A 15,942-nucleotide genomic window follows, 5' to 3' on the forward strand; every position below is an offset into this window, starting at 1 on the left:
GGTGAGACCACATTTGGAATATTGTGTGCATTTCTGGTTACCTCACTATAGGAAAGATGTGGAAGCATTGGAAAGGGTGCAAAGGAGATTTACCAGGGTGCTGCCTGGTTTGGAGGGTAGGTCTTATGAGGAAAGGTTGAGGGAGCTAGGGCTTTTCTCTTTGGAGCGGAGGAGGATGAGAGGTGACTTAATAGAGGTTTATAAGATGATGAGGGGGATAGATAGAGTGGACGTTCAGAGACTATTTCCTCGGGTGGATGTAGCTGTTACAAGGGGGCATAACTAAAAGGTTCAGGGTGGGAGATATAGGAAATGAAAATGAAATGAAAATTGCTTATTGTCACAAGTAGGCTTCAATGAAGTTACTGTGAAAAGCCCCTAGTCGTCACATTCCGGCGCCTGTCCGGGGAGGCTGGTACGGGAATCGAACCGTGCTGCTGGCCTGCTTGGTCTGCTTTAAAAGCCAGCGATTTAGCTGAGTGAGCTAAACCAGGGATGTCCGAGGTAGGTTCTTTACTCTGAGAGTGGTTCGGGTGTGGAATGGACTGCCGGCTGTGATAGTGGAATCGGACACTTTAAGAACTTTCAAGCGGTTATTGGATAGGCACATGGAGCACACTACAATGACAGGGAGTGGGGTAGATTGATCTTGGTTTTGGACAAAGCTCGGCACAACATCGAGGGCCGAAGGAGCTGTTCTGTACTGTACAGTTCTTTGATTATTCCACTTTTGGAGCCCTCCAGTGTGTCTTCCACTGATAATTAAGCAGTTCAAAACACTCACTAATTCTGCATAGGTAATAATTGTCTGCTTTGGAGACCCATTCATCTTCATAGAATCATAGAGTCCCTACAGTGGAGAAGGAGGCCATTCCGTCCATTGAGTCTGCACCGACCCTCTGAAAGAGCACCCTAGCTAGGCACACTCCCCACCCTATCCCAGTAACCCCATAACCCCACCTAACCTTTGGACATTAAGGGACAATTTAGCATGGCCATTCCACCTAATCTGCACATCTTTGCACTGGGATGAAATCGGATCACCCGGAAGAAACCCATGTAGATATGGGGAGCACGTGCAAACTCCACATAGACAGTCACCCGAGGCCGGATTTGAACCTGGGTCCCGGGTGCTGTGTGGCAACAGTGCTAACCACTGGGTAATGCTTGCTAGGTGATGGGAGAAATTTGTCATCTCTTTATAGTTTATGCCTTGTGTTAAGGTCTAAAGCACTCTGACTGAACATGGTCAAAGCAAGCACAAAGCGCAGCTCATTCAGCAGTGCTTTGACTGAAGAATCATCATGTCTGAGACACAGGCAAAGAGGAAGAACTAGAAAAAGGCAGAGCCAATTGGCATCATATAGTGTTTTGCGGTAACATGCATGGCATCACCATACTAGCGATCCATCACCTGGGTCACCATGTTGGTGTTGAGTATACTTTGGGTTTGGTCCAAGAGGAGACCCGGAGGGTGCTGAAGGTTTTCCTGGAGAACACGATCAGAGATACAGTCACTATACTAAGCTGCAAGATGGTTTGCTGAACAACCGACCTTTTGTATGAAGTTCAAAGCAAAAGGGAAGAATAATGGGGTTTTGTAAAATGTGCTGAGTTTAAATGTGTATATCCTTTTGTAGTGCAGGCAGTTAGCCAAGGACTGTGTCAAAAACGATGACGGGCCCACATCCAGGCTTGAACTGCAGAAAGTACTCTAAATTCTCCCTTAATTTGAAATGAGCATCTCCCAAGCAAATTCCTCATTTGCATTTAAATAGCCCTACATATGTTGTGCTGTGGTTGATGGAGGTGACGTGCATTATGTAGAAGAATTTCACTGACCAGCTCAAAGGATCAAATACCGTATTGCATAGGAAAAAAGCTTGAAATAAAGTCAGGTACTGTTTGTGCTTGACGGTTTGGCAAGGTGTTATGAAAATTCAAACCTACCAGAAATGAACAAAGGAAGATGAAAGACACAAAGTAGAAATAGGCAAAATCATTTCCACATCCATTTCTTTCTATGCCTGAGTGAGGATCGCATGGGCTTCTGCTCAGACATGCCAACATAATTTCATGCCAGGCTTCTCCGGTGGCACTCCTGCAAACAAAATATATGATTAAAGTTTCATTAATACAATTCAACACTTTCTAGCGCCTTATAAACTTTGAGTTTCACTAGGTAGACAAAGTTAAGCACATTGTTTTCAATCAAATGAGCAACAAGATAGCAATCAATTCTGACCCACCTTCACAAAATAAAATTAAATGCAACTGTGGACATTCATATCACATTTTAGGATATCAAGGTCTTGGAGAACGTAACAAAGAGGTTCACCGGAATGATGCCATAAATGAGAGGTGTCAGTTATGTGGGGTATTGGAGAAGCTGGGATTGTCCTCTTTGGAGACCAAGGGTTATGGGGAGAAGGCAGGAGAATGGAGATGAGAAACATAGCAGCCATGAAAGGCTGAGCAAACTTGATGGGCCGAATGGCCTAATTCTGCTCCTATGTCTTTTGGCTCTATGTAGCAGAGAAGTTAAGGGCTATTGAAAATTATGGGTGCTTTTGATAGAGCAAGTTGGGATAAATAGTTTCCTCAGGCAAACAGTCATAGCAAGTAACATTTGTGACATACAAGTGCCAGGCAATAACCAGCTCCAACAAGAGTCAATGTAACCATCGCACTTGACATTCAATGGCATGACTATCGCTGAATCTCCTACTAACAATATCTTGAGGGTTACTATTGACCACGAATGGAACTGGACTAGCCACATAAATACTCTGGCTACAAGAGCAGGTCAAAGGCTAGGAATTCTGCGGTGAGTAACTCACCTTCTGACTCCCCAAATCCTATCCAGCACCTACAAGCGACAAGTCAAGAGCGTGATAGAATACTCCTCACTTGCCTGGATGAGTGCAGCTCCAACAACACTGATAAGTTCAACACCACCCAGGACAAGGTTGTCTGCTTGATTGGCATCCCTTCCAAAAACTTTCACTTCCTCCACCACCAATGAACAGTGGCAGCCATGTGTACCATATACAAGATGCACTGCAGGAACTCACCAAGGATCCTTAGACAGCACGTTCCAAACCCACGACTATTACCATCTAGAATGACAAGGACAGCAGACACATGGGAACACCAACAGTTGGAAGTTCCCCTCCAAGTCACTCACTATCCTGACTTGGAAATATATCACCGTTCCTTCACTGTCACTGGGTCAAAATCCTGGAACCCCCCCCCTCCCCAATTGCATTATGGGTGTAACTACACCACAGGAACTGCAGTGGTTCAAGAAGGCAGCTCACCACCACCTTCTCAAGGGAAGTTAGGGATAAGCAATAAATGTTGGTTTGTCCAGTGATGCCCACATCCCATAAATGTTTTTTTTTTAAATGTAAAAATAGAAAAGAATTAGATGAGGATCAAGGAGAATTATTTTCAGGCAGAAGGTTGCACAGATCTGGAATGCATTAACTGAAAGAATGGTGGAATGGATTCATTCAGCATTTTCAACGGGCAATGAGACTTAAAGGCAAATAATTTGCACGTCACAGGTGAAAAAGAGTGGTGCAGAACTAAACTGGGCAACACATTCAAAGATCCGGAATAGGCATAATGTGCTCAAAGATCGCTATCTGTGTTATAAGGGGAGCGATTCTCTGCTCCCCAGGCCGGGTGGGAGAATTGCGGGAGGGCCGCTCTGGCACCCCCCGCGATTCTCCCACCCCCCCCCCCAAAATGGCGTGTCGCGTTTTGAGACATGCCGCTCGAAGAATCGCGGGCCGCCGTTTTTCACGGCGACCTGCGATACTCCAGCCTGGATGGGCCGAGCGGCCTGCCGTTCCCGACCTGTTCACGCCGGCAGCAACCACACCTGGTCGCTGCCGGCGTGAAAATAGCGCGAAAGGTAAGTTTGGGGCCTGTGAGGGGCAGAGAGGGGATCGAGCACCACGGCCGTGTTCGGGAGGGGACTGGCCCGCAATGGGTGCCCACTGATCGTCAGGCCGGCGTCTCTAAGAGATGCACTCTTTCCCCTCCGCTGCCCCGCAAGATCAAGCCGCCATGTCTTGCGGGGCAGCGGAGGGGAAGACGGCAACCGCACATGCGCGGGTTGGCGCTGGCCAACCTGGGCATGCACGGCTGACGTCACTAAGGCGCCGCCACCAGCATCAAGGCCCGGCGGCCGAGTTTCACGAAACGCCGCTTCTAGCCCCCCGGGGGGGAGGGGGGGGGGGAGAATAGGGGGCGAGGAGCGGCCTCCAACGCCGTCGTGAAACACTCCGGGTTTCACGACGGCGTCGGCCGTTGCGGAGAATTCCGCCCAAGATTCTTTGTCTGGGAATTATCAGATACAAAAGTTATTAAGAAGCGCTAAAATAATTTGTGGATGTATGACTCATCGACGTTTGAAGCAGTAGTTCTGTCATAGGCCAGCGAGTCTACACTGACCCTCTGAAAGAGCATCCTACCTAGGCCCACTCCCCTACCTTATCCCCATAACCTACCTAACGCTTGGACACAAAGGAACAATTATGAATGGGGAATCTACCTAACGGGCACATCGTTGGACTGTGGGAGGAAACCAGAGCAAACCCACGCGGATGCGGGGAGAACGTGTAGACTCGCACAGACAGAGACCCAAGATAGGAATTGAACCCGGGTGGGTCCCTGGCGTTGAGGTAGCAGTGCTAATTCACAGATTTTAGCTGAGCAGTAGTTAAGGTGCAACAATTGACTTCAATGTCCCTGGGGTAGAAGTAAATGTTAGCCAAGTTCAATACTCCTCCTTGCTATTGGCTGGGAGGTAGGTTCTGAGCTAGGGCTATCTTGGCTTCCACAGCAAAACAGATGGTCAAAAGCCCACAGAATCACATGTCGAGTGAGCTGTTCCAATGGTTGTCCCTGGCCACAGAATCGTAGATGAACATGAGTTTGAACCTTTAGAAGACGAGGATAAAAACTAGCAAGAAAACCTCTGTAAAATGCTATGTAAAGTCATTATGACACCAAACCATTGGGTTTGGGATGGTGGTGCTTCAGACTCACCGGCAGTGAAAGGCAGCAACCTGTCTGTAGCTCCACCGGTAAAATATCCAACTCCAAACACAAGAGGTTGGATATTCCGCAGCCCCACATCAAAATTGTGTTTGGCGCGGGGTGAAGAATCGGGCCCCTGCGCCATTCTCCCGCACGGCTGGAAGGCCATTGCCAGAGGCCCTCCCAGTGATACTCCGATCCCGAACGGCCGATTTCTCGACGGCGTGGTTCTAACCACATCTGGCCAGTTGGGACTCACGCGTGTTGGCCGCGGACTCAGTCCACGGCCGCCCTGGTGGGGGGCGGGGGGGATCCATCACAAGAGGGGGCCTTATGGGTGGCCGGAGCAGCAATCGGGTGGGTCAGATCAGGGGGAACCTTCTTTTTGAGTGCTGATCCGCGGTCCGAGTCTGCCATGGCGCTAGGCGCGGCCGCTGGAGGCCACCGCCATGTGCATGCGCGGACCTGGAACAGGAATTGCGGGGGCCCATATCCGCAGCCGAAGCTACATGAAGCTCCCCATGTCCGTGCTAGCCCCCTGCAGATAAGTGAATTGCACTACATTTTTTTCAGGAATGACTTGACACCAGCGTATTTACACCAGCGTGGGGACATAGCCCTATTTTTGGAGAATCTAGCCCAAGATTATTGGAGACAATAACTGAAATTTGGAGCCTGATTCTATTTTTCATTTTAAAAGAAAATGCTAATAGAGCCTGGGAGCAACAGTTAGAAAGACTACTATTCCTACCACTTTTCATATGGGGACATCTCAGAGGATTATGATCTAGTAACGAAATGCATTTCAGATGTAGCAGAACAGCTTCTTTTACAGAAGAAAAAGGATCTAAATAATATTTCGGACTATCATTCCTCCCTGCTCGCCTTCTGTCAGATCTGGCACCAAGTCTCAGTTAAATTATGCCTGTCTTTCTGCAGCCTCATAAATATTCTACCATCTACAATTTGGAGTTTTGAACTGTCAGGAGCAGCCCGAGCCAAGATTATTTCTCACTGCAAATTCTCTGAAACCACTGTTTGAATTGATAAATGCAACTCTGTTGAAAGGAAGCATCAAGGGTTGTTTTGCTGTCCAATCTATCAGGTCTCCTGCCAAAGCTGTCTCTCTCAATTTTTGTGAATCCCCACCTCACACTTCAATTCCAACAGTACAGTTGTTCACTCTCAAAGGTTTGTTTTGTTCCCCTACTTTGAATCCCAATGATCTTTGCGGAAAACCTTAAATTCCCTCCTTCTATTTAACTCTTTGCGTTAGCAGTAGATTTTATCGGCAATAGATTTTTCTAAGCCTCTACTGTCTGAACTGCAGGAAGTGTGTTGAATCTGATGGTAATTCTTTCCAACTTGTGGAAAATCTGCATTCCTGTCTTGCCTCATCTAACACTCTCTTCAATTGCTTTTCATCCCACTTGCCTTTGCTTTGAGGATAAAAGTACACCAAGCTGAAATATTGAGCCGGATTTTCATTTTTGCACTGGGACATTGGGATAATTTCCTGATCCTGGTCTTCCTAGGGCAGCATGGTGGCAGAGTGGTCAGCACTGCTGCCTCACAGCACCAGTGACCCGGGTTCAAAGTCAGCCTTAGGTCACTGTCTGTGTGGAGTTTGTATGTTCTCCCCGTGTCTGCATGGGTTTCCTCCGGTGCTCCGGTTTCCTCCCACAGTCCCACAAACATGTGCATGCCGGTTAGGTGGATTGGCCCTGCTGAATTGCCAAAAGGTTAGATGGGGTTACTGGATTGCCGGGATGGGGTGGAGGTGTGGGCCTAGATGGGGTGCTCTTTCAAGAGGGTCAGTTCAGATTTTACGGGCCGTGTGGTCTCCTCCTGCACTGTAAGGATTCTATGATATCGCATGACAGCAATGCGACATGCATTTCGTAGTTTTTGAATGAAAGGCTAATTAATGGCTGTGGGAGCGTTTGCCGATCAATTGAGGGCAGTGGCATGGTACTCTCAGCCAGTGAGCCTTCCTGAAGGAGTGGCTTGCCGATGAAGCTCGGGCAGAAAATGGGCACCTCAAGATGCAGGCACACTCTCAGTATCTATTGTAAACATTTAAAAAAAAGAGAGCTGCAGCTCTTCCCTGGGAGAAGGTTGAGGGGTGTGGAATGCCCCCACAAGCCGTCCTGTCACTGTAGCTGTGCCTATGCCGACATGATACTTAGGTGGTGGGCCTCAAGTTGATCCTGATAGCCAACACTAAAAATGAACAAACAGAACCCCCCACGGACAAGGGGGACTCTACTCCCCGTGCACACAGGGAAACACCCACCCACACATACGCACACAGGGAACCCTTCACCCCACCCCCCATGGACATGGGAAACCCCCTACCATGGAGCTCCTCAAAGGAAGGTACCCCTGGCACCTCGACCTGGCGTTGCCCCCCAGCATTGCTCCGTCCCTTGTGCCCAAAAATCTGTGGATTAAGAATTGGCCTGTTCATTCACGTGATGACACATGGCACAAATCCATGACTCTGAGTAGACGTCATCCTTGAAGTAAGGGACAGCTGCCGATGATGCAGGAGCCAGTTTCAAACTTTGCAGATGATACAGAACTTGGAGGCATTGTGGAATGGAAGAAGGATAGTGATAAATTGCAAGAAGACATAGACAGGCTAGTGAAATGGGCAGACAAATCTTAATGCAGATAACTGGGAATTGATGCATTTTGGTCGGAAAAAAGAGAGACAATATAAAATAAATAGGGGCTGAAGGACCAAAGGAACCTGAGAGTGCATGCACATAGATCAATGAAGGTGGCGGGGCAGCTTGAGAAAGTGGTTAGGGAAGCGTTACGGGCCCTGGGCTTTATAAACAGTCATGATGTGGAGATGCCAGCGTTGGACGGGGTGAGCACAGTAAGAGGTCTTACAACACCAGCTTAAAGTGAGGAAGGAGGTGAGGAAGGAGCTGTGCTCCGAAAGCTAGTGATTTGAAACAAACCTGTTGGACTTTAACTTGGCGTTGTAAGACTTCTTACTGTGCTCACCCCAGTCCAATGCCGGCATCTCCACATCATGGCTACCGTCAACGCCGCAAACTGCCGGCTCAAAGTGGAGAGGATCATTCACCTGAGGAAGGAGCTGTGCTCCGAAAGCTAGTGATTCGAAACAAACTTGTTGGACTTTAACCAAGTTTTATAAGCAGTGGCATTGAATACAAAAGCAATGAAGTTACGATGAACTATTATAGAACACTGGTTCAACCTCAACTGGAGTTTTGTATCCAGTTCTGGATGCCACACTTTAGGAAGGATGTGAAGACATTGGAGAGGTCGCAAAAAAAATTTATGAGAGTGGTTTGAGGGATGCTGGACTTCAGTTATATGGGTAGCATGAGCTGGGGCTGCTCTCATTAAAGAGAAGGTTAAAAGAAGATTTGATAAAAGTGTTCAAAATCATGATCTGGAGAAGGTTGATGAGGAGAAACTGTTTCCATTGCCATAATGGGTGACAATCAGAGGACACCAATTTAAGGTGATTGGTCAGTGAACAAAAGGCAACACGAGGAAAAGCATTGGCCAGTGAACAAAAGGCAACACGAGGAAAAGCTTCTTTATGCAGTGAATATTTTGAACCTGGAATTTACTGCCCGAGGGTGAGGAGAAGAAGGTTCTATCATGGCTTTGAAGAGGGAATTGTCTGAATAGAAAGAAATTGCAGGGCAATTGGTGGAAAAAGTAGGGGAATGGAACTAAATGAGCTGGCATGGAGACAGAGGGTAGAGTGGTTTTGTTCTTTCCATTCTATGATTCAAAATGGTCTCCCTCTAAAACTATGTATGTGGTTCTCCAATTTCCTTCCAAATTGTTCTTCTATGCAGCAAGACATTTCTTATCCTCTGACTGCTCTTCTATTAATTTAGGAGTCCCAGAACTCTGATCTCTCTCCCACTCTGTGACTTATTTGAACCACTGACTCCTGCACACCACCCAACTCTTCTAATTCAGTGTCCTTTCCATACAATGCAGGAAACATTGGGCTGGATTCTTCCTCCCCTCCCACCTCAAGAATGCCACGGGCTTGATGCGCACAATGGAAAAGTCCATTGACCTCGGGAGGGAATCTCCAGTCGCCGGGCGGACACGGCCGGAGAATCCTGCCCATAGTTTCTTCACGACACTCTCAAATCAAAGTGACAACTACCAATTCTGATTTGTTTGCCGGGGTGACATCACTGACTTCACTATCTCCTTTGACTGAAAAGAAAATGAGGCATCCTGTGCCCTCCCTCGTTATATCATACTGTGTTGCCATCAGGATTCACTCTTCTGCTCCAACACATTCTTTATCACAAGCTCGAAACCGTAGATACCCAGGCCTCCCCTGGGGTTCCCTTCTTATTACATTTTTCAGTTTTTAAAAACCGAAACACCAGGGGGCAGGATTCTCCGTCCTGCCATCCAGCCAATGGGTTTTCCCATTGTGGACAGCTCCACGCTGTCAGGAAATTCCCGGGCGTGGATGCACTGCCGTGCAACGGAGATTCCTGACAGTGGAGAATCCAGTCCCATATCTTGGTTCCTCTTGTAACTTTTTAAAACAATTTTTTTTAAAGGGGCAATTTAGCATGGGCAATCCACATACCCTGCACATCTTTGGGTTGTCAGGGTGAGACCCACGCAAACACGGGAAGAATGTGCAAACACCACACGAACGGTGACCCTGAGCTAGGATCGAACCCGGGTCCTTGGTGCCGTGAGGCAGCAGTGCTAAACACTGCAGCACTGTGCCGCGCCCCCCCCCCTCCCCCACCCCCCTCCTTGTAAATTTTAATCTGACCAACCTCTGTGACAGCTATGGGCCTTGTACTCCCAATTTTAAAAAAATTGAGAATGCTTTCTATGTAATAGCTATGCATTTGCATAACATTGCTCAACGCTTTCTAGATGTTGAGATCCATGGTCTGAAGTGAAGAGATTGACAAAAGCTTCGAGGAAATTCAGGCCGTATGTTATTGAAATGGTTCATTTAAATCAGAATTATATCATAACAATTGCCATTGTGGCCATAGCTTATCTGATAGACAGGTCACTTAGCACAATAAACCCTATTTTATTTTCATTGAGGTTTTTCCATTGTTTTACCTGAACAAGAGCATTAGGGCTTGCAAGAATGTCCTAAAATTGTTGTGGTGATTAATTGCACCATCATCGTCGAGTGCAATGTTGCCAAATACCTTAAAAAAGAGAAAAGAAATGTGAATGTGTTCAGCTTCGTTCTTCGTCGCATTAACTTTTTGGGCAATATCTGATGCAGTATGAAACAGGGCTACATCATATCGTATAACACAATTGGATTTTAGATCAATTTGGGAACAATTTTAAATAATGAAACTGAATCTACTGATTTTACTTTATTATTTGAATTACAAAGTTATCCTTAAAATACAGAACAATTAATATGCAAAATACGATTGTAACTAAGTATAACGTAAAATTGAATGCATGAAGGTGCAACATCTTATTAAGTCAACCAATGCAACTAAATGGCAAAATGGTACTTTCATTTCATTGGCCCGACCTAGCGTCTTATACATGAATCAGGAACAGTTATATCAGGGATCTGAATGATGTTCCATCTCAAGTAGGGAAGGATCAATGTTGCACTGAATCAACAAACTTGCTTTCACAGTGGTTCAGAAAGGGGTATCTTCTTTCAGGATGGAACATGTGTTATAAACCTTGAAACTTCTCTTTTTGCAATGGATAGGTTTTGCAGATAAAACAAGCAACTTTGCTCAATGGAAATCAGGTTTGTGTGTTTTTGGTACATGCACTCCTAACTGGAATAGCCACTGAACGTCCAGAGCTAAATCGAGCATCAGGGACTTATGCCCTCCCTGAATTATCTGGATAGAGATTTCTATGTTGCACGGTTGAATTGTTGAACTGAGCTACATCGGCCTATTTGGATGGGCTGGAGAAGATTCCATGGTTTCAGTGAGTGGTCAAGCCAACATTTCTCAAGACTCAACCACCGAAACAGATTAACAGATAATTTCTCTCATTGATATTTGAGGGGACCCATCTCTTGCACACATTGGCCATCATGTTCATCTCTCAATTTAGTAGCAATAACAAAATATTAAAAATAATGCATTTGTCTTCCGGTGCTTCTTGGAGGAAACGGGAGCACCTTGATGAAACCCACACAGACACAGAGAGAACCTGCGGACTCCACACAGACAGTGACCAAGCCGGGAATCGAATCTGGGACCCTAGAACTGTGAAGCAACAGTGCTACCACTGTGCTACCGTGCTTCTTCCTATTCGTTAAACAATACCATTAGATTATCAACACCCATCTAGTCCATCAATCGAGACACATGTATGATGCAAACTCTATTAGGACAACACCACTGCGCTTTGTTTTATTACGGTATATGTCTAAATCAGCCAAACCTCAGAATGGGATTAATTTCAACATCCTTGGGACCCAGAGGGACAGTGAGAGCAACAAACCTTTGCTGACGACTTCGCAATGTTTAAATATTGATTGCCCACTGTGAATTGGACATACATTTCTAAGTTTTAAAATAGGTTTGCATTTTATTTTCAAGTGTCTAAGGGCATTTTATTAAATATTTCCTCTGAATTGGGGGAAAGGTGCCCTGCCAACTGATTAATGTGCAATGTGGATAGCAGGTACATTTAACATAACTTCCAATTTTCATAGGTGTGACAGTGAGTGATAGACTTTTCTTCAGCATAAACTACATTAGAGCTTTTTGCAATATTAGCTGCACTGACCTGCATCCCAATAATGGCATAGATGAAAAACAACATGGCAATCAGGAGGCAGACATACGGCAACGCCTGAAAAAGAAACTTAAAGTTAAGCAACACTGAAAAACATACATGTCAACCAACACCATAGGAAACATTCAGATATCCATTGCAATATTAAATACAATGTACAGGATTCTGCATCGTTAGCTTAATATCTTGCTTTCTATGCTCACAAAACAGTTTGTTGGCTCGATATTATAGTATGTTTGAATTAATCTGAGTCCATGGAACATTAATAGAGTCTCAATAAATACTAAGCATCAATTTGACACCACCTGCTTTTGTGGGATTTTCTCAGTATATTTTATGGCCATTAGTAAAATTCTTCTGGCACTCCACGAGCACAGAGCCCTGTGATCTGCAAGCCGAAAGAATGGTACCTTTTGCAATCAAACAAAAGCATGGGGGAAACAACTGTTCCCTGGTGCATTCCCCATGGAAATACCTCAACCAGAGTTAACTTGCCTTCTTTGAACTTAAACAAAAGTTTTTTTTTTGGGGGGGGGGGGGGGGGGGGGGGAGTAATTTTTCCCTGGTGCATTCTCCATGGTAATGCCTTGACCAATCAAAGACAACTTGCCAACCAAACAGCAGCTTTTCTCATACAGCATAAATTGTTGGTCCCTTTGAAATTTGGTACTCTTTTACCTGTCCTGATGAATGCAAGACGAAAAGCTTTCACATCCTGTCTCTTTCTTAAACAACAATTCACAAAATAAAAAAATCAGTGCTTAAGCACTCAGTTGAAGAGCTTGAATGTTTTATTTGAACCACTCCTTGCACTTTTGCTCTCTAACATTTATACTCAGGTTCTCAAGCTTTTTGATGGCCAAGTCAAAACAGCCAGGACTTCAATTAAAGATATGAATCAACAGTCTATTTAGTCTTGGAATAACATAAGGGCTCTTTTTGTGAAAGTTGCATTACCACAGTCGGTCTCCCTCAGAATAGTGTTCTTTTATCTTCCGCTGTCTTGTGGAATACTCATCCGCTCAATGCACAAGAAAGAATTTTTTTGTTTTTTGTGACTGAAAGCCACAACTTGCAAAATTATCAGGGTTACTAAATAAACAGCATTTCTCTTTAGCATTGCAGTTAATGTCAATGCACAAGGAACTTGACATTTTGCCTTGTATCTCAATTGAAAAAGATGTTTCTACCTGAATGGGTTTTAAATTCAAGTCTATGGATGACCAAAAGGTGGTGTGTTATGCCAATACATTGATTATTTCTGCACTTAAATCAACCATATTTACAATTATTCATGTTAATTAACGAGAACTTTAATACCACCAGTACTTAACATCATGGTGAGCTATGGTTTGCTGAGACACCACATGAAAAAATACTAGTTAGATTCTGGTCTGATTAGGATCAGCCACTCTCTTATAGACCTATTTATGCCACATTTAATCTGCTCTAGGCAGTGGTACACAGTGATTACAGCTCATGAAAGTTTCCAATGTGCTAGGGAAGGTGACATGGTTCCAAATATCAAGGATATCAGGGAGGTGAATTGGGATGGCTAACGGACACAGTTCCGCCACCGTGAAAAATCTCCAGTGACATGTGGAGGCAAGCAGCAAAGTTAAATAAGGCCCCTATTTTCCCGGCTCCCTGGCATTTTGTCGGCAGCAGAGCAGGCGCAGCATTGTGTGGGCAGGATGCCAGTTTCATGGAATCTGTACCCTGCAGATGCCCAAGGGTTCATTCAAACTGGAGGCCTCATGCCACAAATTCAGGGGCCACAGATGCCCTCTTGCTATCCGAGCTGCCCCAGCAGTGCCCATCTCTCCTGGTGGGGCTGCTGAGCCTCTGGAGCTGCCAACTCTCTGACTGGGCTGGCAGCATTGGGAAGCCACCTGCATTCCTGCTAAAACCCTACCGACTGAACTTTTATCATAGTTTCAATGAACCTCCATTCCATTTAATTGGCTCCAAAAAATAAATGCGATCTTTACATGAAATGCTGTTATTTTATTCATTAAACTGAAGTGCGAGCTTCAAGGTCAACTTCCGTGCAATGACAACAAATGGATGGACGTTTTATCAAACTTTCAGCTCACTTAATAACTACCTTTGTTGATCATCCATTCTGGCTAGACTAGATAAAATGACAAATAATAACCAATAGGTGGCGCAATTACACCACAAGACTCAGGTCAACCACGCATGACACCAATGTCCTGTGCATGTTTGAAAAAACCCCACAAGTAATTAGCCTTGGTACATACAATTATTAAGAAACGGAACGATTCTCCCATTGATCCTAACTCATTCCTGCTCTTACATGGGCTTTAAGACCTCCTGTTCTAACTATTCGTTCTCTCCAGGCCTATGCTGCACTGGTCAGTTTCTTTCAGTTTACCGTGGCATCCTGGAACGCACCTTAAAGGACTGCACAAACGTCCAGAGCAAAATACGAATGGTGTATCCCTGGCGTAGGAGCTTTATGAGACGTGCAGCTCTGAACAACCGCAGGAAGCTGAGATTGATAAAGTTACCCTGGTGAAAAGCAAAAGAATTCAGGGTAGGGTCAGCAACCAGAAACCTATCACTATATATGAGTGGGTTCACACTGCAGTGAATCTTTTACAGGAGCATTCATCGTGGAGCATTTTATCAGAGACATTAGTTCATGAATTGGAATATGTGAATTTAATAATATTAATTTTTCAGAGGTTCATCCTAAGCAAGTTAAACTTGATTAAAATGTTCACCCTACCTCCCCTTGACGCATTGCAATTTGAGCTAAATTGGGAATTACATTTAAGGACAACGTTGCGGGCATTTTTCAGGGTTAGAAAATTTACACTGAGTACATTCCTTGTACTGCAGCAAGACAGAAATAGCCAAGGATAAAACTATTTTGAGTATATACCTGTCCGAAGAGAAATGTAACCACTCCCATTTACAAACGCAAGTTCAGCTTCAAGTATACAATTAATATAACCTTAGGCCGTCTTGACAATTTTACCCTCTAGTTTTGGAATACCAGACATTTGTTTCCCCCTTATTAGTAACCATCGTGACATAAGACCACATTGCGACTCACACTTTGCCCTAAGACACAGGGCCAAGTTAAAGTTTGATTCCCGAAAGATGAGTGTTTGAAGATATTTGTATAATTTGTATAATCTGTATAATTTGTATAATGTACCTCTAGAAAATTAAGATGTTTTAGTAATTTGAAGTACAGATCAATTCTAAACACCAAAATAGTTGTGGTTAATGAATGGCACAAGGGTAAAACAAGTATCTACTCATGTCTTTAAACATTTGTTACTATTCTGGTGCTAGGGAGGATGCAGAATATTATGATGGAAAATTTAGATACAAGATGACAAAGCCACCAATTTAAAAAGTTTAGAATTACTGCTAGAAAAACATATCATGAAATCCAGAGATGCTGCACATACCAACAGGAGTCGCTTGGCTTACAATAGTATTCCAGATCCAGAAAGTTCAACAGACCCCAGTGACACGATGCCCTAAATTATCTATAAAAGCTCAATTTTAGGAGAATTACTGAGTTGATGTTGTGCTTCCTCACTGGCAAGGACACCTCAGTTGATAGTAGCACACGTGGCCATTCCGACCACGGGCGCATTCTAATGGCCTGAAGGAGAAGTATCGCCTTCCTTTGCAAAAGCCTGATTCAAGTAGAAAATCACTTTTTTAAACACGGAATAATTAAAAAGTCCATCCAATGTGAGCATCAGCTCCCCAGAGCCTCCAGTTCCCATCCCTCCACTGGTTAGTTGTCACGGAATTGGCACGGTTTTTAATCATCTTCATGAAACATTTCAACGTGTCTTCTACTTTATCATTTTGTTTTTTTTTGCAGGCACTGAAAAATGTATTCAGAATTTGCAATCAACGGAGAGGGAGGCCATTTGGTCCATTGTAGCTGTGGTAGTTTTTTTAATCAAAAGAACTATCCCCCTAATTAAATGTGCAAGCTATTTTCTGATTAGCTTTGAGTTAATGAATTTGTAGAAAATATTAATGGTGTTTGTTGGATATGCTAATAGACTTGCGTTGTTGCATATTTTGGTTCCTTTATTAATC

At 44.5% G+C, this 15,942-nt stretch overlaps 1 protein-coding gene across 13 annotated transcripts in view; it reads right to left on the minus strand.

Moving 5' to 3' along the window:
- The window catches only part of cacna1ba (calcium channel, voltage-dependent, N type, alpha 1B subunit, a), a 739,085-nt gene that overhangs the window by 74,561 nt on the left and 648,582 nt on the right, over positions 1-15,942 (minus strand). For all 13 annotated transcript variants that reach the window (XM_038781850.1, XM_038781861.1, XM_038781863.1 and 10 more), the window contains 4 exons: positions 14,260-14,376; positions 11,833-11,898; positions 10,168-10,259; positions 1,951-2,101 (listed from right to left, as the gene is read on the minus strand). In XM_038781850.1, coding sequence (XP_038637778.1) covers positions 1,951-2,101; positions 10,168-10,259; positions 11,833-11,898; positions 14,260-14,376 — 426 coding nt within the window. The remainder of the gene's footprint in view (positions 1-1,950; positions 2,102-10,167; positions 10,260-11,832; positions 11,899-14,259; positions 14,377-15,942) is intronic.

This window comes from Scyliorhinus canicula, chromosome 21 (genome assembly GCF_902713615.1).
Source record: "Scyliorhinus canicula chromosome 21, sScyCan1.1, whole genome shotgun sequence".
Classification (NCBI taxonomy): Eukaryota; Metazoa; Chordata; class Chondrichthyes; order Carcharhiniformes; family Scyliorhinidae; genus Scyliorhinus; species Scyliorhinus canicula.